General features: G+C 38.6%; 1 protein-coding gene across 5 annotated transcripts in view; it reads right to left on the bottom strand.

Moving 5' to 3' along the window:
- Positions 1-793: 793 nt before the first annotated feature.
- Positions 794-26,230, bottom strand: part of ripor1 (RHO family interacting cell polarization regulator 1) — a 299,969-nt gene continuing 274,532 nt past the window's right edge. For all 5 annotated transcript variants that reach the window (XM_028809409.2, XM_028809408.2, XM_028809406.2 and 2 more), the window contains 2 exons: positions 23,858-23,948; positions 794-2,396 (listed from right to left, as the gene is read on the bottom strand). In XM_028809409.2, the coding sequence (XP_028665242.2) occupies positions 2,299-2,396; positions 23,858-23,948 (189 nt within the window). In that variant the 3' untranslated portion in view covers positions 794-2,298. The remainder of the gene's footprint in view (positions 2,397-23,857; positions 23,949-26,230) is intronic.

The following is a 26,230-nucleotide window of genomic DNA, read 5'->3' as shown; positions in this document are numbered from 1 at the left end:
AACTAAATACAAACTGAGAAATGATCAAAGGGTGTCAACTGATAACAAAAAATAAAATAAAACCCTGTTGCACCTTGTGTCTGTTTTTACAGGCTCTTCTTTCTGTTTGTTCGATAAGGTTGGTTTGTTCAATTGCACAGTTAAAAAACCAAGCAAAACACTCTCCTACCTTTACTCAACTTCACTGACCACCTTATTTTGTGGTCAGGTCACTCCCAACTCTAGATTCAATTAGACTGCCACAGGCAAAAGTCTTTATACCCTATTCTAGTGTTACTTTAAAGGTCAAGGAGATTCCAGGGGGTGCTCCTTTTAGCCAATTCAAACCTGAGCTGACCCAGAGTTAAAGGAACAATTGCAGCTTCCAGATTGCCTGTTATTTATTTTACAGATAGAGGGTGGTAAAAGTGGGGATCCCCTAACACTGGACAATAATTGTCTAAACCTGTATTTCATGTTCATGCTTTAGAAAAATTCCCTCCTCTGGTGCTTCTGGCTAACCATAAAGACATTTACAGGGCTTTTCCTTTGCCAGAGAGGGATCTTTCTTTTCAGGAACTGTTTCCAGAACTTTCTTTATGCAGTGCTATGCCAGTGTTTATCAGGAAGGAAATGGTAGCCCATATCATCACAGGTCACCAGTTGTTACAGGATTACATCAGGACAGCACAAAATAAGTACTATGCTTAAGTAGTAAAAGGAGGGCATATAAAGCACTAAGGCCTTTCTCAATGCGAAATGTCACACTGATTAAAGAGCTCACTAAAATCACAATTCAAGCATACAAACAAAATTATACAGAAAATTTTATTATTTTGCTTATAGTTAAATTTAAGGTAATGTATATTACATACAATATATACTTAATAGAAAAAATCAGTGTAAATCATTTTAATATTTATGTCCCACAATCAGAAAATAAAATATTTTAAATTGCACTGCAGTTTAACTAATATGCCACTACATTTGTCTTAAATAATTATTTTTTTTTTTTAAAACTTAAAACGATTTTCATTGCAACATGAGGCACTTGAATTAAAGTGGCTTTTTTCCTCTCTTAACCGGGTTGTTCCTGGTGTACTCCTGTCTTGACCCTATTAAAATAATATATAAAATAGAACAATTTTACCAAAAATGTGTTACATTTATATCAAGGGCTCAAACTGGGAAGATAGTTTAACATTCTGTTCACTTATTTAAATTTTTGATGTTCATTTTTGTTGTTTACTGGATTTTGCACAAATAAACTGCAAATGTGACACTTTTTAGTTCTTCTTCCATGTATTGGCTTAATTGTATCATTTACATGGACTAGATGAACTTTGAAGGATGTTATTTCCAACAATCTTGGTCATTTACAAACTTTCACATTTCATGTTCACGGGCAACAATTGGATTTGAATCTCTTAATGTAGCCTTTTTCTGAAATTTGGAAAGGATAAGCTACAGAAGTACAACACAACTCCTCACAGTTGAGCTGCTTTCTGCAATGCAGTGACACAGCAAAAATAAAATTTGATAAAACCTTCAAGGCATTCTAGTGGTAACAAGAAACTCAACATTATTTTTATTTTGTTTTACCATTTATTGCACATTAAAATTTATACTATACACAAATAATGAAATACAAATTCACAATCTTTAGCTTTAAATTTATTACTCTTGGTAATTTTGTGAAGGCTACCACCAGGGGGCCACTGTGTGCTATGCACCATGTATTGAAATAAAAACAAACCAGGTTCAAGTAGAGAAAATAGTAAAGAAATAATTCTCACATACAAGTGGTTAAATTTCCTATGACACTGAGTTGCAGCAGCTCCACAAAGTGAATGATTAAACAGCTTCCCAGTTTGAACCATGTTCCTCCACAAAAGTACATCTCTGCTTGGTTTGCAGCAAACTAACAACAAAAATCTTAACACAGACTGCAACATTCCACATTTTTGGTGCCTACTGGCCATTTACAAAAGTTCAAAGTGCAATGCCTTCAGAGAGGTTCTTGTGTAACATTTAATTCCCTTTTTGCTTTGTTTTCTTGTAGCTTTGACCGCTGGCACTTTTCCTGTCAAACCCGGAACTTTTAGCCTACAATTTTTTCAACCAGCTAGTTTTGTTAGCTGGTGCCATGCACCGACCCCACTTTGCTTTGGAAGGGGATACTAGGCCAAATGATATGGCAATAAATATCTCTTCTTAAAACAATGGTTTCCCACCTTCCAAGCAATCATTAATACTGTTATTCTGCACAGTTGAAGTGACTGCCCAGAGCAGTGCACAAATGGCATGCATTTATTGGTCTTAAAATGCTGTGCTAGCCATACTGCCAGGAGCAAAAAGTCGTGGGATGCCATCCTGTGTGTCTTCAGCAAGCTGGTAAGCCAGTTTTCCTTCTTCACCTGAAAGAACATAAACAAACATGACAGGCTTTACCAATAATGCCTACTCAATGTTTTGAAGGTAGCACAGATAATTCTAATTTTCCATAAGCAAGTGTTTGCATGCATTTTTTGACATTACCTTCCAGTTTTTCCTTACACTGGGCTTCACAAACCTCTCAATTGATCTGACTGCCAAATTCTCTTTCAACCACTTTCGTAATTGAAAACCTGTGTTGAATCAATCTTAAATGTAACTTGTATTAAAATTGCTTCTCTAGGTCTATGACCTACTTCAACAGGGTTAAAAATAACATTTCTGAATGTATTTTATAACCAGTTGGTGTGTGGCCTACTAACAAAGGCTCACCACAATGTTGTCTATACATTGCAAATCACACAAGTGTATTTTATATATGTGTGATATTATATTTTATATAAATATATATACATACATACATACATACACACACACACATATATATTATACTAAGAACAAATATATATATTTAAAATAATCCTGCAATGAGACAAGACTTTTTGGAAGCAAGTCCCACAAGACGGAGACTTTTGCCAAGAAGACAAAGTAGACCTTTGTAAGGAGGTACAAAAACGTTGCCGTAATACACATGCAGAGCAGGTTACCGATTATAAAAACAGTGGAATTCGAAACAACATGTGACGAATTGTCAGCAATAATAGTTTCAAAAGACGGAGATATCAAAGACAAAGTTGATATTTGTGTTTATCCAAAAGCAAAGCACGATTCGTCGTTTCTGTCAAATAAATCGCCTCATTCCGATCCTTTACTCTTTCCTTTGCTTTTCCCTGATGGCGAAACAGGATGGTCGTATAATATGAAACACACGAATTCGGAAAAACGAATAACACCCACACAATATTTGGGTCTAAATTAGCAATATGTCCAAATGTATTTAACCCACTTCTGTCATCTGAACGTCTATCACAACATTACATTATTAATGCGTATCTTAAGGTCGAAATTAATCGTCTCTTCTTTACTAAATTGAATCAAGCAAAACGTAGAACAGAACATATGCAAAGTCTCATTGATCACGTTCAAAATTCAAATATCAATAGTTTTGACAAATTCAAAGTAGGTAAAGCAGTAATATTACCGTCATCATATCAATGGAGTCCAAGAGCATTGCAACAGTTATATCATGATGTAATGGCAATATCGGAGATCTTGATATGACATTCGTATTAAAATGTTTTCAGTTTCCAATAAGAATAGCTTTTGCTATGACAATTAACAAATCACAGAGACAAACATTCGAAAAAGTCGGTTTATTAGAGAGAAAGAAACGATATACACTCACAGGCAGTTATACATTACGTTGTCACAATGTAAATCCAAACACGGAATCAAAATTCAATGCGATCTTGAAGAAAAGTTAATTCCAAATATTGTTTTTACTTTAGTTTTAAAGTAAAAGTGAAAATAATGCATATGTAACAATTCCCATGAAAATAACAATCTCTTTAAATTGTATACTGTATGCGGTTAACCAAACCCGGGAATGGCAAGCGAAGCTTGCGTCTGTGTGTAAAAGCGCTATATAAATGTAATGAATTATATATATATATATATATATACACATTATATATATATATATATATATATATATATATACACACATTATATATATATATATATATATATATATATATATATATATATATATATACATACATAAACACACATATACATTATCTGGCACGCGAGTGTGTATATATTTGTGTTATATCACAAATAATGTTATTTGTTCAGGCTTTTCTTACAGTATTGAATTTAGTATTTTACTCTAGTTTATCATCTTTTATTCTATTTAATGCTTTGTATGTCCTGTACTTATATTTAGTGTTCTATGCTGAAATATTTGTACCCAATGTTACATATACCCTGCTGTTTAAATAAGCACCTTGAGCATGGGAAGGGCGCTATATAAATAAAATATATTATTATTATTATTTCTGTCCTGTCACAGATATGGGCATTGTGTCCAGGTCAGTTTCAGTAGTACCGATGGCAGATCTAAAACAATTATGTGTTAAAGGGCTCCTGTGAATGTACAACCCCATTGGTTCTTGAAGGGGATAGGCTATAACACCAGCAGACAACATCAGGCTCCACTCCTGTCAGCCTTAGCAGGCATGGGATTATCAAACCTAGATGACAAAAGGGTGGAATGATGTACCCTAGTCTAACAAATCTATCTTCTGCTGCAACATGTGGCTGGTACAAGGAGCATGAATTCATTAACCCTTTAGAAATCTAATCAGGCTATTCTGGAAGCAAATAGGTCCTGCCCAGTCAGTGATAGATGAATGTATGTAGTAAAGTTTCCACTGTGTATATATAAATATAAAATAAATGAGGCTTTACCTACTTTAACCGATTATAAAAATATTTTCCATCTTTGTTGAACTATTGTGTATATCTTGCTGAGAGGTGACTTGTATGACTATGACCTAGAATTGCGTAAGTTTCTTCTCAGAAATATTCCCACATCTTTCTTTTAGTTTAAATACTCCTGTACTCCATTACTTGTTTTGGCTTACCATTGTGAAGTGGTGAGAGAGGGTATTTATGATGCCATATTATTCAAAGTTGTAAGAAACCTTACAAGTATTTTGACGCATAATTCACTGACTTGCACCCAAGAGAAGATGCGGAGTACAATGGTTTTAAGAAAACCAACTTTATCCCAGAGCTACCACTTCTATACACAGACACAGCACACAAGTAAGAACAGGTCCATGTCAGTGGCTGAGTTAGAATGTTCCCCGCATCAACCATTGGGCGACAGATTTGTTACTCAGGGAGGCTGTGAACTTGTGGTTGCTCCGGCGACAGACAAGCAACCCTCCACAGATGCATCAACTGTATTTTAGCATGCAGCAAAATTGAGGAGGGTCTCAAAGGAGCTCAGAAATCTCACACTCACCACCCAAGCCCCTTATCAGGTCAGTGAGAAGAGCAGCTCTAAGTGCAAAATTAGGAATGAATCATCTGTAATAACCAGTAAGACTGAGAAAAGCTCAAACCTGCTTCTGCGTTTCTGGACACAGATACACAAGCACCTCACCCACCTTGTCCAGCTGAGGTTTAATGAAAACTTTTACCATGGACCACCCCAAATAATGTGTTTCCGACATACCCAATTTACACTTCTTAGGGATTAGCTGTCCACCTTGCCAGCCTCAAGCTGCCAAGCACCATTTGCAGGCAGGTGAAACGTGACCTCGAATCATTACGAAAAGTGACCACATCATCGAGATACACTACAGCATATGTGGAATGGGGTCACAGAATCTGATCCATCATCCGCTGAAAAGTCAGCAGCACACCATGGAGACCAAAAAGAAGCCAGGTAAATTCAATTCAAAACAACCCATCCGGAGTGGCGAATGCAGTCTTCTTTGTGAGATCCAGGATGGAAATATACAAGGCTTATTTGAGTTTCTCCAACAAGTCATCAATATGCAGCATCAGGTAGATATCAACCTTGGACATCTTATTCAAATGTTAAAATCTATTTAGAACTGAACTGAATCATCCAATATTGGGACCAGATAACTGAGCTTTTACCATTCACTTTTACTTTTACTTTTGCGAATTACACCAAGCTCAAGAATCTGCTTCACCTCCTCACGTATTACCTTACTTGTTGTTTCCAGAAGATGATACAGGCGCATCTGTATTTTAAAGCTGGGTTCCACTACAATCTTGGGAACCACAATTCCCATCTGGCCAGGCATGGCTAAAAGGACACCAGAGTTCCTACTGATCAGCAACAGCAACTCAGTTTTCTGGGTGTCTGTAAAATCATCCCCAATAGCAACCTCTGTCTGAGAGACTACAGCTGATGTGGCCAACAGCTCCTGAGGTTTATGTTACTCCTTCAAAAGATTCACATTAAAGATTTGTATAGGCTTTAGTCGGCCTGGAATCCTGACCTTATAATTTAAGGGACACATGTTTTTTTCCACTACTGCTGGACCCAGTCACTTCGCCTAAAATTTATAGTGGTTCAGGTGGGATCTAAACCAGTACCCGAATGCCCTTTTTGAATTGGCAAAGTTTGTTTTTCTTGCCATAATGAGGTTTTTAGCACCTTCTGTTCACACTGCTGATGCTCTATCACATTAGAGGACCAAATTAGAAATCTGTTCTTGGAATGGAACTACCTGATCAACAAATCTCACCCCGTGAGCTGCACTACAAACTCTCGTCCTTTTCTCCCAAAAAACACCTGGCCAAACAACAGTTTGAATGGATTCAAGCTGGTGGATGCCTGGGCTGACTCCCGAACTGCAAACAGCAGGAAGGGCAACATAGTATCTCAGGAGGTTGGGTCATCATGGGCCACCCACCGAATCATCTGCTTTAAAGTCTTGTTAAATCATTCAGTCAGGCCATTCATCTGCTGATGATAAATAGTGGTACTCAAATTGTTTAATTGTAAGGTTCTCATGCAGCTGCTTCATGATGCAAGAAGGGTGTATCTTCGTCAGTTAAAATCTTGCAAGGAATGCCAATATTCATGAATATTTCTGATAAAGCCTTAGCAACAGCTTGGGTGTTGGCCTTCCACAGAGCGGCCACTTTGAGGTACCTCATTGCATAATCAACCAACATGAGCATGTACTGATAACCATTCTTACTGTCGGGGAGTGGGTCAAAAATATCTAATCCAAATCTCTTAAAAGGGACATCCAAAATAGGCATCGGTGAGAGGGGAGCCTAGCGGGTCTAGAGCAGAAACAACTTGACACTCGGTGCAGGCTCTACCAAACTGCTCCAAAAATGCAATCCCTGGTCTTTTCTGTGCCAAGATGAGCCCTCTAGACATGCGTGTGAGCAATTTTTAAAACCATCTCTCTATGCCCGCATGGGACCAGCATCTGTTCACTCAACCCATCCACTGTACAATTAGAAATCATCCAATATAAGAAACCATCCTTAATCAGAAAGTCTGGCATAGCTGGGAGGGGACGCTGGCGCACGCATGCTGTTGCCGCTCCTAACTACTAACAACACTTTTAGCAAAACTCGCTTTAATTCTACACTCTCTTAAGCTTGTTTTATTTCCTTTATTGTACGTATAGTTCGTGGATGCAGCTGACTTGAATTGTATGGACTTGATTAATATTTACAGATTGTATGGACTCTATTTTGACTGGGAACAACTGAACCTGTGGATCATGGGACGAGACCTATGAACATTTCTTTGTACCTGGCAATCTAGGACCTCAGGATAATTTGTCTCCTTGATTATATTTGCTATTCTGGTTTGCTCCCGATTCATTTTGCAGTACTGTTCGACTAAGAACTGATCTGATGTTCATACCCACCTGGCCGGTGGCTCCGGGGTGATCACGCCTGTAATACCCAGCGTTACTGTTTATGGTTGTATGCTGGAACTTCTAAATCCTGCTACCTCCTCCTGCTATGCTTTCTGCTGCTTTGCTATTGCTGCTCATCTACGCTACGACAACCACCTGTCCTACCAGCTCTACTGTGTTGCTTCTCCATGCTATCAGATAAGTATTACTCACTATCATGCTAAAATACTCTCATGACAAACTCCTTCTTATTAAACAGTTTGTCCAGAGCAAATGGTCTGACTGGAACATCCTAAAAGACGCCAGGATTTTGCGGTGCCCGAAATATGTCGCCGCCGGACTGTAAATGAAGAGACCAGTGCCGGCATTTGCTCAGCAATACGCCGTCCTTCTTATGGCCCTGGAAATAGAATGTCAGTGTTCGAATCTACATTATGTGAATATAAACTCTGATCATGGCTCTGTGCAAAAAGAAGCCTCATTAACTAATATTGCACTGTTTAATTTGAGATCTCTTAATAGCAAAGCATTGGTGCTGTCAGAATTCATCACTGTCACCAAACTTGATATAGTGTGTCTAACGGAAACTTGGCAAAAACCAAACAAATTTATGTCTCTCACGGAGGCGAATCCACCTGGATTCACTTTCCACAGAGCCCCGCAGCTCAAGACAAGGAGGTGGACTTGCAGTAATTGTCGAGTAGACTTAAACATCAAACAAATCCCAATTGATTGTCCATTGTCTTTTGAGTGTCCGGCTCTTAAACTAATAACAGAAGCAGGTCCCGTCTCACTCATTGTTCTTTATCGTCCTCCAAAACACAATGCATCCTTCTTATCCAATCTGATCGAACTTTTAACCCACCTAAGCTCTCACTCTCAGAGAATTATCCTTCTCAGTGATTTCAACATCCATATTGACATTACTACATCTAAACTGAGAAATGAATTCCTATCCTTATTGGACTGTTTTGACTTGACACAACATGTTGATTTTCTCACCCACTCTGGTGGTCATATATTGGATCTGATCTGTACTTCTGGACTATCTGTTGCCAACATTTACAGCACTGATTTGGGACTCTCTGACCATAAAGCAGTACTTTTCACTGTCTCATTATCTCTCCCTCCTCTTATCTGTAAATGACAAATTTCTTACAGAAACCTTAAAAATATCTGTCCCTCTATCCTTTCTGGATCCATTTCTTTTACTGTCTGCACCTATTCCGTCAACACTAGATAGTCTTGTTGACCACTGTAACACAGCCCTTCATTCAGCATTAGATAAAACAGCTCCTTTAAAACATAAGGATTTCCTTTAAGCTTTCAGCTCCTTGGTATAATTCAGAATTGCAATCTATGAAAGCAGCTGGCCGACGCCTTGAGAGAATGTCACGAAAGATCACCAAAGCGGAGTAGCACTAACTGCTGCCAAGAACACCCATTATGGCAGAATAATAGAAAGTGGCCACGATAACCCAAGGGTTTTGTTTTCTGTAGTTAATAAACTAATCGAACCAACATCTGGCCCAACTACCTTTTCTACTGAATTCTGTGAAGAATTCCTCCACTTTTTCCATAAAAAATTAAAGATCTAAATAATTAAACTAACATAAATACATCATCTGTTTATATCTCTTCCTGTTTTCCCCACTCCATCCAGCTCCTTCTCTAAGTTCTCACCAGTCATGTCTGCGTTTGTTAATAACCTGCTTTGTAAGGTGAGACCGACTACTTGTGTACTGGACCCCGTCCCCAGCACACTACTTAAATCCTGCTTTCATGCCATAATCCCGACTGTTACAACAATAATAAACTCATCCCTTGACACAGGCTCTGTGCCGATCACTTTTAAAATCGCTTCTGTAACCCCAATGTTAAAAAATCTGGTCTTGATGTTGACAATCTTAACAACTTTCGGCCTACTTCCCACTTACCTTTTCTGTCAGAAGTTCTTGAGCGTGTTGTAGCCTCCCAATTCACCAATTACTTAACCTCTAATAATTTGATGGAACCCTTTCAGTCTGGTTTCAGGGTGCAGCACAGCTGTGAAACTGCTCTGCTACGGGTAACCACTGATTTGCTTATGGCAGCAGACTCTGGACAAACCAGCATATTAATTCTATTAGACCTCAGTGCAGCATTTGACACTGAGATATGACATCCTACTGTCCAGAATGGAGAACATGCTGGGTATCTCTGGCACTGCCCTCCAGTGGTTCAAGTCCTATCTGACTGATAGGCAAGAGTTTGTTAGTCTTGGCAACAGCAGATCCAGCTCAGCGCCAGTCACACAAGGAGTTTCTCAGGGCTCTGTCCTCGGCCCTCTTCTCTTCTGTATTTATATGCTTCCCCTTGGCCATATTATTTGTAGCTATGGACTGGGTTATCATTTTTATGCAGATGATACTCAACTTTATTTCAATGTTAAAAGTAGAACTTCATCTGAGCTTTCTCAAGCTCACAACCTGCCTCAGTGAAATTAATACCTGGATGGAGCAGAACTCTTTAAAATTAAATTGCAACAAAACAGACCTCCTGCAAATTGGGACTAAAGTGCAACTTAATAAAATGAGCTCCTTCCCAGTCCATCTTGGCAGTGATCTCATCAGACCTGCCTCTACTGCAAAGAATCTTGGTGTCATTTTTGATTCCTCCCTTTCTTATTCCGCTCACATAAACCACATTAAGAAACTTTCTTACTTTCACCTCCGTAACATATCCAGTGTTCGCTCCTTCCTCTCCTTTTCTAATGCTGAGAAACTTGTCCATGCTTTTATCACATCCCGCATTGTATTGTAACTCGCTGCTGGCGGGTGCCCCTTCTAATCTTATATCACAGCTCCAGCTTATTCAAAACTCGGCTGCAAGAGTCCTTACACGAACCAGCAGCAGCGAGCACATCACACTCATCCTGCTCCGCCTTCACTGGCTCCCTGTGTCTTACGGAATCAAATATAAAATCCTACTAATAACCTACAAAGCCTTAAACGACCGTGCGCCAAACTACATCAGTGACCTTCTCCATCATTATGTGCCTGTCTGCCCACTAAGGTCCTCCGGTTCTGGCAATCTTGTTGTGCCCCACACTAATCTACACTCCATGGGTGACAAGGCCTTCAGCTGTATAGCGCCCAGACTCTGGAATGACCTACCAAAATTAATCAGGTCAGCTGACTCCATGAAGTCTTTTAAAAAATAACTCAAAACTCATCTGTTCAGGAAGGCTTTTAGCTCTACTTGACTTTACTATCCTTCTCTCAGTTTACCTTTATGTCAAGATGCTCATGTAACCTATGTGTGTGTGCTATGCCATCAATTATGTTGTCTGTTAGGCTTTTTTTTTCTCTGAATTTACTGTCTTAATCTTCTTTATTTATTTATCTGGTTTGTATAATGCTATATACTGTATACCCTGCCGTTCTATCTTAAACTCTGTGAAGTGCCTTGAGCATGGGAAAGGCGCTATATAAATAAAATGTACTATTATTTTTAAATTTGAGTCCTCCCGCTCCATATAGTAAGCACTGTTTGCTACATTTGCTCGTATAAATGCACAGTCTAAGCTGGTGTCAGCCTGTTGCAGGCGTGCCAATCCCTGCTTCCCCAATGCCCGACGCAGCATCCCGCTTTTCTCTAGCCATTGCTCCTCTGGGGCCCATAGCTGCTGCCTGGCTTGAGGAGGTTGAAGGTGCGAGTGTCTGATGTAAAGAGCTTTTTAATTGTCCCGGACTCTCAGGTGAGGGGTTCTCCCCTACCTCACTGGTAAATCAGGTTCAACCTCTAAGCCAGTTTTTTTGACTGTCCTTGTCAGCAGCGAGCCCCTCCTTCTCTACTAGAGAAACAGGTGGTCTGCAGGTGGCTTGGATGGGTGGGAAGAGGGCATACCTCTTCTTTATTAAAAGAGGCCTGAGTGAAGCATCTGATATGGCAGTCCAAACTTTAAAATTCCTCCCTTTAAATTTCATAAGAAATAAGAGTCTCATATTCTTTAATGTCTCGATGAATATAGCAAATGTTCACCCAGTCCTTCTTTGTTTAGGAAATCAGAACAAGTCCCGGTGGACTACGCAGAGGTCACTACCAGAGTCCAGCAGGGCCAGGATTTTGTGTCCAGCCAACTTAAAAGAGACCTTAAAATTGTCTTTCTTCAGCACCCCAGGGGACACCTGCAACCTGCATACCTAGGCCAGACCGAAGTCCTTGGACTGTGCAGGTGGGAGGTGACACTCCTGCCTGGCTGATCACAGAAAAAACACCTGTGTTCAGTCTCAGCTGTGGAGTTACTATGATAGAGCTTTCTGTCTGTGGTGTTGGTTCGTGTGCTCTAGGGGCACTGGGTCTGAGCAGGCTAAACCAAGGCAGGGAGTGTCAGCAGGTGTTGCTCTGAAGAAAGGCAAAGACCTGTAGCTTTAGTGACTGGCCAATAGGCAGGGAAGCGATGCTTGGGTCGAAGTCTGTGCTAAGTTAGGATAGATACTCTTTCCAGGTGGCTTGAGCGCCCTCTAGTCTACAGGTCAGGTCTACCAGTGAGTGGACATTGTTCCAGAGCACTCATCACAAAGGTCTCAGTTTGTCATTTCTGACATGACTGAGTCAATAGCAAGCTTTTCCACAATGCACTCAAAGGCATCTCCACAAAACCAGCTTTGGATCAGGTCCACCAAGTCCTGGACCTGTCCCCAGATGGGGCAATCCAGATCAATCTGCCACAGCCGAAACGGACATATCTTAGCCAAGGCGCTCATAGCCATAAGGAGAAGGATCTATTGCTTCAGGAAGTCATAATCATCAAGCCTTTCAGGAGGAAGGGTTCTAATGATCTGTAGGGCCTCCTTAGTCAAAAAGGGTACCAAAATAGCTGCCCAGCCTCTCTTAAACCAGCCCATCAGTTTTGTCATGCATTCAAAACACTCTGGGTTATCCAAGGGAGTCATCTTCACCAGCACATCTCTGGGACGGGCAAGTGCGTCTACAGGAGCCTCATCTGGCTCTAGTGGGAGTGAAGTATCATGCGCCTGTTGATGATCCACTGGTGCCAAGTCCCCACTTCTGGTACCATGTGACACGTGAGCCACTGTCTTGCACTTGAGAGAAGACACTGAGTCCAAAGGCTTCAAGAAAACCAACTTTATTCCAATCAAAACAGGAATTGTCAGGGTATTTATTCAAATGGGAGCTACCACTTCAATACACACAGACACAGCAAACAAGCAGTGAAGGGCCAGCTCAGTGGCCGGGTTAGAATGTTACCCATGCAACAGACTTGTTGTGCGGGGAGGCTGCAGACTTACAACTGCTTCAGTGTCACCACAAACTTGCAGTTGCCCCAGTTGCCTCAGCATGCACAGATGCCTCGGCGATAGACAAGCAACCCTCAAACGCATTTTGGGGAGGGTCTTAAAAGAGCTCAAAAATCTCACATTATGTAATCCCTAGATTTCTTATCAGTTGGAACTGAACATCACATGTGTTGCACAGAATACTGAAGTATGCTCTGGGTAGTGGTTACAGCTGTAAATTGATGGTGACTTTTGAATCAGATTCTTGATTTGTACTTGATGATTTGCAATTCAATTTAATTCAAAATAATAACATCTGTGTCTTTTTCAAAAAAATGTACTTTCCAAATAACATCTTGGCCTCCTTAAACTATTCCTCAATTGACTGCAATAAACTATGGGTTTTTAACACTGGTGGTGGGGTGTTGTGTGGTGCTGGCAGAAGCCTTACAGAGGTTGACATTCTTAAAAATTAAACCAGATTTTTAAATGATCTCATTTAGTTTTTTAAACAAGTATAACTACAAAGTATGACTAAAAAACATCCCAAGTGAAACTATGAAGACTAAAAAAATAGTGTTTTTAACATGTTCTCTTAATTTACACTAACATTTTGATACAAGTATTATATGACTAAAAGTTTTTTTACTGAAGGGGTTCCCAAACCTTTTAAGCTGAAGTCCTTCGAAGACTTATAGCATGTGGTTAGGGCCTCTCACTAATATAAACCCAATGCTGTGAAATAGAGCACAATCTTAAATTTTAGTTACTGCTAACAGTAGGCACACAGCATCATTTGGGATATCAGTAGACCTATCAAAATCAAGGTAGACTATGGACACATGATCAAATGTTGTTTGATACATCTAGGCCAGGGGTTTCTCAACATTTTTCTTGACACGCCCCCTACAGGAACTGAACATTTCAAAACACCACAATTTGTATGACATTAAATTGTGAAGTACTGAGCCCTAATTAGACAAAAACAACTAAAGGTGATGTTTCTTAAACCCCCCGTTCCCTGATACTGATTTTTGTGATTTTAACAAGTGATTACTGATAGTTTTTGTGTATATGTGAGACTAGGTATATATATATTTTTTTTAGTTTTTCTTATGCAAGGCAAATACTTATATAATACATTTTTTAATGTATGAACAGTAGCTGGTTTGATATGGAATAAAAAATTGAAAGTGCAAAATTTCTGTAGTGAACTCATCCCCAAGTAAGCAGAGGGAGACTTTGAATTGTCGTGAGTGGGCCAGAAGGTAGTGGTAGCACAGAGCAGTGTACTGTAAGCCATTGTTTTTTTTTTTTCTTTTTTTAAGTAGTTTTCCTAGGGTTTTTTGTATATGTGTTTCCCTGAGAGCAGACGCTGCTCTAGTCAATAATTATATAGATAGCACTAGTTTAAAGCAACAATTGAGGAAGATTTTGAGATATACTTATTTAAAATATAACTAGAATTAGTACAGCTTTGAATCAGCTAATTCCCAGTTGTGAAGTATCACTAAAATAAATTAACATATACTTAAGGAATACTCAACCCAACAGAATAGAACTGCTTATCACAGCTTGATTCATCGAGCTCACCACAAGATGGTTGGCTATAGTAAACATGATTTAGCTTTCCTGCAAAGAACTGTGCATACTCTGTCCAATCCAAGTGTAATGTACAACCCCAAATCAGAAAAAGTTGGGACAGTGTGGAAAATGTGAATAAAAAAATTATAAATTCTCCTCAAATTTTATTTCATTGCAGACAGTATGAACACAAAATAATTCATGTTTTTTTTTGTCAACATCATTTGATTTGTAAATAAATATCCATTCTTGCCATTCAGGCTTGCAACACATTTCAAAAAAAGTTGGGACAGTACAGCATTTACCACTTTGTACAGTTCCCCTGTCTTTTAACAACACTTAAAAGACGTTTAGGCATTGAAGAAATCAAGTGACTAAGTGTTGCAGGTGTTAGTTTGTCCCATTCTTCCTGCAAACAACGTTTTAGGTGTGCAACAGTACGGGGTCTTCGTTGACGCATTTTTCGTTTCAAAATGCGCCAAACATTCTCTATAGGAGACAAATTAGGGCTGCAGGCAGGCAGGCCAGTCAATCATCTGCACCCTGTTCTTACGCAGCCATGCCTTTGTTATGCGCGCAGTATGTGGTTTGGCATTGTCTTGCTGAAATAAGACATGGGCGTCCCTGGAAAAGACGTCGTCTTGAAGGCAGCATTTGTTCCTCCAAAACTGAGATATACTTCTCAGCATTGATGGTGCAAGTTACCTTTGCCGAAGGCACTGACACAACCCCATACCATGACAGACCCTGGCTTTTGGACTTGTATCTGGTAACAGTCTGGATGGCCCTTTTCCTCTTTGGTCTGCAGCACACGGCGTCCATTTCTTCCAAAAAAGATGTGAAAAACCGATTTGTCTGACCACAATATACGTTTCCACTGCACAATGGACCATCCCAGATGCCTCCGAGCCCAGAGAAGTCGACGGTGCTTCTGGACACTATTTATGTAGGGCTTCCTTTTGGCACAGTACAGTTTTAGCTAGCATTTCCTAATGTAACTACGTACTGTAGTGCTTCAGAGTGACTTCCTGAAGTAGTCCTGAGCCCACGCAGTTATATCATTTATTGATAAATGACGGTTTTTAATGCAGTGCCGTCTGAGAGCTCGGAGATCACGGCCATTCAGTTTAGGCTTGCGCCCTTGGCCTTTGCGCATGGTAATTTCTCCAGATTCCCTGATTCTTTTCACTATGTTATGCACTGTAGAGGGAGAAATGCCCAAATCTCTTCCTATCTGTCTTTGAGAAACGTTTTTCTTCATCATTTCAAAGATTTTTGCCCGCACTTGGTGGCAAACTGGCGATCCTCTGCCCATCTTTGCTCCTAAAGGAGTAGGCCTTTCCTCGATGCTGCTTTTGTACCGAATCATGATTGCAATCACCTGTTAACATCACCAGTTTCAAATCACATCATTATTTAGTTATTATACCTCATTACTACCCCTTAATTGCCCCCATCCCAACTTTTTTTGAAATGTGTTGCAAGCCTGAATGGCAAGAATGGATATTTATTTACAAATCAAATGATGTTGACAAAAAAAACCATGAATTATTTTGTGTTCATACTGTCTGCAATGGAATAAAATTTGAGGAGAATTTATAACTTGCTTTTTTCTTTTTTTATTCACATTTTCCACACTGTCCCAACTTTTTCTGATTTGGGGTTGTAGATTAAAACTGATCATGAAACAAGCTGTGTTTCTCCTTCATGGTGCGTGCTGAAAGGATGACTAAACTGTCAATAAACTGTTAACTCGTTTACACATCGCTTTTCTTTTGGTGAGAAAATCATCCAGCATACTGTACCAATTTAATTCTAACCGTGGTCCACAGTATTTTATGAATGTGTTGCTGCATTAAATATATCACTTATTAAGAAATGCACTGAGTAAGGCGACATTACAATTATTACAGAGAGTGTTTTTTCTTGTTTCCCTTTGCATAACATTTAAGTTAATTGAACATTTCTTTTTAAAAAAAAAAAAAAAAAAAAAACACAGATCAACATGGTGATAATGTTTTTGAAAACTGGTACACCAAGCCTAGAGGTATCTGTTTCCTGATGAACAGATGTGCTAATGTCAAGACCAGTCTGATCAGCATAGTATGCTACTGCTTTTCTTACAGCTAGCAATAATGTACTTTTCTTGTAGCAAATGTGTGTGGAGAAGAATACAATTATAGAAATATGATAGTTGTTGCCATACACTTAATAAATCATAGTCTTTGGTATAAAGTCTGTGTTCTGCACAAAATCTTATCCTTCCAAGAACTGCACTAATAAAATCTATCATTAAGGCCTGTAATCACATATTCTTCTTGCCGTTGTTATAGCCACCAAAAGGCTACCTACAGTAATAGGCATTGTTGCCATGGTTTCAAGTGTTTTTAGCACTACTCTTTGAAGGACCAATGATGGTGACATTGAAGCATGTTTCTCCAAAGGTCTAATTTGAATTAGGACATGTATACATTTTGTTTTGTGTTTTTTTTTTTGCTTTGCGCCCTCTCCCACCATAACCTATTGTTTATGGGGGAGGAGAGAACGCTTTCAATTCGTCAAAAATTTAGATCTCTGGTTTTTGACGAATCTTGACCAAGTTTTACGGTCCCCTGATACTAAAAACATCACTATCCAATGATGAGTATGTGTCTGTGTGTCACATTTTCTTGAGGACGGTCTAGAACTAAAATGGCTAGGCAGAAAAATACCAAACTTGAAACTTAAGCCTGTTGTGAGATGACAATGTGCTGATTCGTTTTTGTGCCAAACTGTGCAAGTGAAGAAGGCACTCTAGAGCAACCCTCAATTACTGTAATTCTGCAAGTAATTATGAATTCTTCTCATCAACTCCTATCGTAATGACCTATTTTCTGATCAGAAATATCAGCATCAGCGGTAAATAATTACTGAAATATTAACAAATAGTTTGGGAAACTTAGTTCCTTGGGCACAAAGCTTACTGACACATCCAACTTGTTTTTCTTTTGTAATTAGATGTGCTTGTCTGTCAAGTACAATCTAATTCAGAAGGTTGATACTGCAGAAAAAATGAAATATGTGCATTATATACCTACGGTCAAAAGCTTCATAAAAGCCAAGATAATCTTAAATACAATTTCCTAACATGTTAAAGGCAGGAATGCTCTATGATTAAGAAACTGGATATAATAAAAATTAAGTGCACCACCATATAATTGGAAGTTTAAAAAGAAGTTCTACAGCAGTGTTTCGCAGACTTGTTCATTACAGACCAATGTTGTCTGCTAAATTCTTGGTGCACCACATTCCTTATCTCTGAGCCTGTCAAATTAAAAATCAACCATTTGTTCTTATCTTAGCAGCTGGGAATATTTGTAAAATTACATCTACTCAAGCTGGCAGTACCCACATTACATAAACAAGTAGGGCAAGAACTGATGCAGACAAGTTACATTACATCAGATTTGAAGATAAGTACAGTACTTAGTGCAAGTACTCCTTGAGATCCATAAAGCATGAATGAATACATATATTTCTTTACTTAACATGAACAGGAAAAACGCAGCACGGTGGCACAGTGGTATCGCTGCAGCCTCACAGTAAGGTGACCTGGGTTCGCTTCCCAGGCCCTCCCTGCGTGGAGTTTGCATGTCATCCCCTTGTCTGTGTGGATTTCCACCCAGGTTAGGTTGGCGATCCTAAATTTGTCCCTAGTGTGTGCTTGGTGTGTGGGTGTATGTGTCTGTGTGCCCGGGGTTTGTATCTGCCTTGCGCCCTGTGCTTGCTGGGATTGGCTCCAGCACACCCCCATGACCCTGTGTTAGGATATAGCGGGTTGGGCAATGACTGACTGACTGAACAGGAAAGCTGTTCAGGGTCACCGTTGTGTTCTGCCAGGATTTTCTTAACAAAGATGCTCCCTTACACATGTACGGTAACAGGGGAATGCTTATTAAACTCATTGCTTCATTCATGAAACCACTAACTAAAACCAAAGAATTAAACCCCCTGATCACACATCCTGTGCTGTAAACATTCTTAATCATGTTCATTAATTTATCCAATGCGCTCCACCTTTCACTTGAAATTAGAAAGTGAAAAAAAATGTGATCAGCATTATGGGATAAATGCAGTCACATGTCATTAACAACAAAAACAGTTAAGCTAGTAATTTAAGTCATTTTTTTAAACTCTTAAGGTATTTTTAGTTTCAAAACAAGGACTAAATTGACGTGAAAGCAAATTTAAATAGAATAGTGTACAGAAAGATTCAGAATACTGCATTTCCATTTTTCTTGTTAGTGTGTTGCTGTGTGCTTTCCTCATCCTATATTAAATATTGTTTAGTGGAAATCTACCTGTTCAACATCAGAACATAGAAGCAATTCAGTTTTCTGTGATTCACTTGTTATGTAAAAGCAAAACATCAAAAAAATGTTCAGCACTTTGAGTAAAGTTATATTAGAAAATTGTATTTTGTAAATCACACAAATTGTTCATAAAATAACTTCCTCATTAAACAGTATTTTGTTTGTGCAAAACATCACAAAATGTGTTTTTTCCCCATAAACAGCAAACCAGGCATATTCCTCTAATTATTCCAAACTGAACTGGGTGCAATCTTGATGTGTTTTGCCATCTTTAATACTTCATTCAATAATACTCTTCATATACATGTGAGTGATTGTAATGTTCTCTTTTCCCACATTGTGTATATCTTCAGTGTTGATATTAACTACTAAGTGAAAGTAGATATTACAGTCGACCCTCGTTTATTGCGGTTAATCAGTTCCAGACTCTACCGCGATAAATGAATTTCCGCGAAGTAGGATTCTTTATTTATAAATCGAATAATTTCACAGTTAGAGCATAGAAAACCTGTTTACGACCTTCTAAATACATTTTTTAACATTATTAGAGTCCTCTAGACATGAAATAACACCCTTGTAGAGACAGGGACTTTTAAACACTGCAAACAAACATTTGTCTCTTTTTCAAAAGTTTAATCTGTGCTCCATGACAAGACAGAGATGACAGTTCCGTCTCACAATTAAAAGAATGCAAACATATCTTCCTCTTCAAAGGAGTGCGCGTCAGGAGCAGATAATGTCAGAGAGAGAGAGAGAGAGAAACAGAGAGGGAAAAGCAAACAATCAAAAATCAATAGGTGCTGTTTGGCTTTTAAGTATGCAAAGCACTGCCCGACAAAGCAGCCGTAGGAAAGGGAGCAATGTGAAGGTAGTCTTTCAGCATTTTTTGGAGGAGTGTCCGTATCCTCTAGGCCAGTGTGCGAACAGCCCCTCTGCTCACACCCTCTCCGTCAGGTGCAGAGAATGTCAGAGAGAGAGAGAGAGAGAGAGAGAGAGACAGAGAGAGAAAAGCAGACAATCAAAAATCAATAGGTGCTATTCGGGCTTTTAAGTATGCGAAGCATCGAGCAAGAAGCATATCATATATCATTGAGGAGTTTTATTTAATACATAATACCTGCTCTGATTGGGTAGCTTCTCAGCCATCTGCCAATAGCGTCCCTTGTATGAAATCAACTGGGCAAACCAACTGAGGAAGCATGTACCATAAATTAAAAGACCCATTGTCCGCAGAAATCCGCAAACTAGCGAAAAATCCGTGATATATATTTAGATATGCTTACATATAAAATCCGCGATAGAGTGAATTCGTGAAAGTCGAAGCGCAATACAGCGAGGGATCACTGTATTTCCAATTCTAAGAAATTAGAATTTACCTATTTATTTTATGATCAATTCATATTAAGGGCCTTTAGCAGAAAACAATGACCTAACAAAAAAATAATTAATTAATTAATGCAGCACCAGGGCAATTCAGGGAAGATGGCAATCAATCTGAACTGGCACATGGACATAACAATCAATGTCTCCGGAGGTATCACATGTAGAGGATTCCCAACTTAAAATCAAATCTGGATCCTAAGCAAACGGAAGTAACACAAGTCCATGACTAATGACTTGTTCAGACAAGTCTTGTATGAACTGATATGTGTGCTATTTCCCCAGCACTGCCTTTTAAAAGCACTCCAGTTAACAAAAGTACATATTCTACAGTGTTGATCTCCCCTTTCAGGTTGTGGGTGTAAAGTAGATTTTAAATGTCATGTTTTCATACCTTAATGAAAACTACCTTGTGGCTGGTACCGGGTAACATTGTTCAAACTTTAAAGTATGGCTATGTTACCCTGTTAAAAGATGATGTCTTGGAGGAATACCAAAATTTTAATTCTTTCCCTCTGATTCAACAGATGACAGAATGGAAGAAGCCGGAACATGTTGCACTATTACATAGAACAGTTGAGAAACTGCCTTATAGACCATGCATGTCTTGAGGGCAACAAAAGACTCAAGGTTACAAGAACATTAGGGGCCAGTGAAGGGAGATCTAGCCACGTTGTCCCTAACCCCAGGATGGAGATTAAATTAAGTAGCAGAGCTCGGACAAACACTTCACTGGCAGGAGGCAGACAGACCAGGGTCAGAAAGGAAAGTGAGAAAGAAGGCTCAAATATGGAATGAGTGATTTTGTGAGGGTTCTGAAATTAAACGTGTTTAAAAGTTATGGTGATAGCAACATATTTAAATGCTCATACAATGCTATAATCAGTTTGAACGTCTACTACAGTGATTCAATACAGATTCTTGAAGTCTCAAGATCAATCTCATGAATCTCTATCTTGCTCTATTACTATATGTACATTTTTGATTGTTTAATCCAGAAGATGTCGCTAATGCGCCTGTTAAAGCTTTCAAGGGAAAAAGCACTTTACAAGTTCGAATAATATAATATGTGAACTTACTATGGATTCAAATGGTGCATTGGTAAGGAACAACTGAAAGCAAAGCCACATGTAAACTTTGGGGCGGAGTGGTGGCTCTGAGGCCAAGGATCTGCGCTGGTATCCTGAAGGTTGCCGGTTCGTATCCCCGTCACTGCCAAAAGAGATCCTACTCTGCTGGGCCCTTGAGCAAGACCCTTAACCTGTAATTGCTCCAGGGGTGCTGTACAATGGCTGACCCTGCGCTCTAACCCCAAGGGGTATGCGAAAACTAACAAATTTCTAATACGAGAAATCGTATAAGACGAAATAAAAAAAAAAAGAACAAAGAACAAAAAGCTGTGTCATTCAGAGTTAATTATTGTTGTAACACAACAAATTTGAGAAAGCACTTATCCCAACTTTACCCAGAAACAAGCAGAGCCTAAACAATTTGCACAGGAGATGGCATTTAACTCCAAGCTTCCATTTAATTCATCTCATGCCCAAAAATAACAATCTATTAGCAGTTTTTACCTGAAAGATGAGAGACCCTACAACACGCCTCACCTGGCAAAGCAAGCTTCACCCAGCAAAGCAAGCAGGCAGTTATTGGAATTTTCAGATAAAAAAGTGAGTGTGTGCTCAAAGCAGCTCAATAATAGTGGTGTTATCAGACACAATGGCTGGTTCTTTTTCATTTGTGTTTCATTCATTCAATGCTGCTGTCAACAAGCATAAGCTCTAGATCCTCAGTTTAAAATACTTCCCCTTTCTGTCTGAGGACTGTCAGGACACATTTTTGAGACTGATTAACATGACTGCTACAAGTGAGCAACTAAAGATATATGTAGCTTGTAGAATTATAGAAAGACACTAGTCTTCCCGCTGTATCTTTAATTTCAACTAATTATTTTAAATGTCCAATGGGGAATAAATTTGACTAACAGTTCAGTTGAAAGCTGTCTACATGGAGATTCATAACACACAAATAGGTTACTGAATCACAATTATTATTTAAGAAGCAATATTTGATTACAGTGGAACCTCGGTTTGCGAGCATAATTCGTTCCGGAAATGTGCTCGTAGTCCAAAGCACTCGTATATCAAAAGTGAATTTCCCCATAAGATATAATGGAAACTCAGATGATTTGTTCCACAACCCAAAACTATTCATATAAAAATAATCAATATAAAGTAAAAATACATAAAACAAATTAACCTGCACTTTACTTTTGAAAAGAATCATGGCTGGTGTGAGTGAGTTTCTAAATTCTTGTGGGATTGCACCGAACGGGACGACACGCGGAAGAGCGTCCCAAAGCAATCGCAGTCTCCCAGCGCTGTAGCAGTTCGCCGTAAAAGCGAATCCGAAAAGATCGCGGACATGCTATAAGCGCCTGCCGTCGATGGGTGATGCAAGGAACATTATAAATATGCAGGGCCCTGCCTGACTGCTGTGTCTGTGTATAGGAAAGCGGCAGATCCCGCTACAATAAATAACCACGCTGTTGCTGTTTCAAGCTGAATAAAGCTGGTGTTGCTAAAGTACTGAGACTCAGCTTCGTGTTTGAGGGTGCAAGACGGGGACTCACACGTCACAGCACACACGCGCGCACAAGCACACACATATGCACACGCGCGTGCGAGCACACACACATACACGAGAGCGAGCACACACAGTCACAATGCTAATGCTGCAGTAAACAGTATACGCTCGTATGGATGTTGACTATATGAGTGAGGCACGCCGACAGAATAGGAGACGATTGCCCACAATCCCGCAGCGAGAGAGAGAGAAGAACCATCAGCTCAGTTGTGATCACATGACGCTCAGCAGACAAAGTGTATACATACTACTCGTACTGCAAGACCTCGCTCGTTTATCAAGTCAAAATTTATTAAAATTTTTTGCTCGTCTTACAAAACAATCGTAAACCAAGTTACTCGCAAACCGAGGTTCCACTGTATTTCATAATATATGCAAGATGATATCGATGTTTTATAAAGTAGATGCCACTGCACTGTATTAAAACAAGGAGCCTCCCCTTAATATGTGTGGACTCTGATGTGGCAACTGATGTTAACTGTTCATTACTAATCAAGTATTTCTTCTAAAATGTCATTCTATCCTTATGCATAGATTATGAAGTCACTATGTCGACACCCTTCAAATAGTGTTATTGAGATTTGTCATGTATAATGTTCTCTATGCATGGTTAAATAATTTCTAAAAAAGCTGTCACTTCAAATGTATCAGTTAACGCTAATTCAGTCAAGATAAAATTGATATCGAATTGAATCGGAGCAGTGTGAATCCGAATCGAATCAGGACATCAGTGCTGATACCCAGCCCTATTTACCAATATTCTAAAATGGCAATCAGAACATCTTCAGTACATACAGCAACATTAGACTATGTAATGTAAAGCCAATAACATGACTAAACAACTTTTAGATTAGCTCAGACTTACCAAAAGACAACAAGGCCTGTTTTGCACATATCCGTACACTTTCCTTGTCTGTTTGACAAAGGAACACAAGTTGGTCAATGCTCTCTTTGGCCTAGTTAGAAAAACAAGATAAAAAGTGAAAAACAAACAAATTAGAAACCAGAGAACTGGAAAAAAGAACTGCAGCAGTAGGGAGTAATTACAAAGACATAAAACAAAGAATCAAAACAAATGATTTCAACCCAATTATAAGGAAATCAAAGAATCAATGACTTGAGTATGAAGCCATAGTTCAAGACCTTTTACATGCCGATTTTAATTCTTTCACTGTTATTTCCTCCAATAAAGGGCCTGGTAATTTGGAATTAAATAGTAAAAAAAAAAAATATATATATATTTTTACCATTTTTTTTAAGTCATTTATTTCCCCAGCCATATGCACTTCATATTGTTGTTTCAAATAAGGGAAAACACTTATGTTTAACCAGAAATTTATTTTTAGAATTTTATGATATTCAGCCCTAAATGTGTTCCAAGTACGTAATCACTGGTTATTGGTGGAACTTATAATTTTGACAATAATCCCATTTTGTTATGTCCATCCTCATTCTTAGCCCAGATGGTAATTTAAATTATTCTCTTGTATGGTCCTTCAATTTTAGAGAGAGATTAATTTGAGTAGGACACCTGGGAGACACTGGAGCTTGTAAGTCTGGAAGACATTCTTATAGCATTATAAAAACGAACAAACATAAGATAATTGATGTCTGGTTCACAATGATCTGTAAATTCCTATGTAGCATACATTATTACTTAGTTATATGGCATGGTACACTCATGGCATTCATTTTTGATGTTAACTGAATTTGTATTTATATATTAAGGGAAAAAACATCTTACACAATAAATTAAAACTGCAAGTAACAGAGCACCAGAGGCTGCATGAACCAAAAACTTAAAAATATAACATACATGTTTGCAAAGGTTCCAGTTTCTTAAACCATAGCTTCCGTATTTCAGATATATATGTTAATGGTAAAAAAGTTAAAGTTGGAAATATTTTTTCACACGTTCTTGCATTTCTTTTCTATGGAGTATTTGTCATTTCAATATAAATAACAGCCATTCAAAATGATGCTACTCAGTCAACTGGAAGCACTGTGAGGTGAAAATATTTACAATCTAGAATAAAAACATGTGTTAGCAAATTAGTATAACACTGCGTTTGTAAGCCATTATCACTCTATGATGTGCCACTGCAACTTAGAAAAAAAAAATACTTATTCTTATAAAAGCTGTCTATTGGGTGTTTGCTAATTTAACTGCTTTTTCCAGCTTCAATTAGTCAAATGTAGGCTTTAAAATTGTACACTTAATGGCACAAAGCAGGATCGTGACCAAAAACATCACTGTTTTCCCAACAGTAATATGTTTTACTCTCTCTAGCACAGGATTTTGTCCTCAATAGTCAATATATTTTATATGTACCTTACTAATCTCCAGTTGTCAAGGGCCTGACCATAATTACAGGCTGTAAATGTTCCTTTCTCTCTCTTATCCTTCAGAGGAGTGTCAGCTGAATTCACTTATCACAGTTGTCTGCAATGTTTATAAACTCCTGTGGGCACTTTTCTTCCATCCTGACTATCTAAAGTTCATCAGATTACAAAAGAAAGAATCAAAGCTGACATTCTTTGTGTCAACTTTGGGCTATACAAAAATAAGTTGTAAATTATTACAACAGAGCTCCTGAAGGAAAACAAAATGTGGCCCGTGATTCAATAGTTTTTTCCCCATCATGGTTGAATTATTTTTATCAGTGATAAAAAACACTTGAAAATGTATTTATTACAATGATATGTTCATTTTAACTATTCAATCAATCAATGTGCATTGCAGCAGTTCTCCAGTTTGACAGCCAGAAGTTCTTATGTGTGTTTAGGGAGTTGTTGTTTATTTTATTATTTATTTATTAATTATACACTAGCAAATCATGCTTGCGAAAATTTCACAATAAAAGCATTAATGAAATGATGATGAGGGAGAAGAAGAACATCACACGTTACAATAAGAAAGGAGATTATTTTCTTAAGTAGTGACTTGTGAGAGGACTCAATGTTAGAATAGTCACACATTAGTATGGGATGTTATTATAGTCACTTACAACAGCATGAATATTTACCATACAAAGCGTAACATTAACAGGTTAACAGAATATATTGGATAAGAAGGGAAATACAGGGCACATGTAAGTCAGTAGGTGTGAAGTGTGGCCGTCAGGTAAAGTAGTATACCGACATCTATAATAATTGTCAGAAAACAGAATTTGTTGCATAAACATTATCGTCAGTGAAAATATTCCCCTGAGTGTAACCCACAAGTACCTGTACGTTT

Source organism: Erpetoichthys calabaricus, chromosome 9, assembly GCF_900747795.2.
Source record: "Erpetoichthys calabaricus chromosome 9, fErpCal1.3, whole genome shotgun sequence".
NCBI classification, from domain to species: Eukaryota; Metazoa; Chordata; class Cladistia; order Polypteriformes; family Polypteridae; genus Erpetoichthys; species Erpetoichthys calabaricus.
The sequence above is the reverse complement of the archived record's forward strand: the minus strand, read 5'-3'. Positions and strand labels throughout refer to the sequence as shown.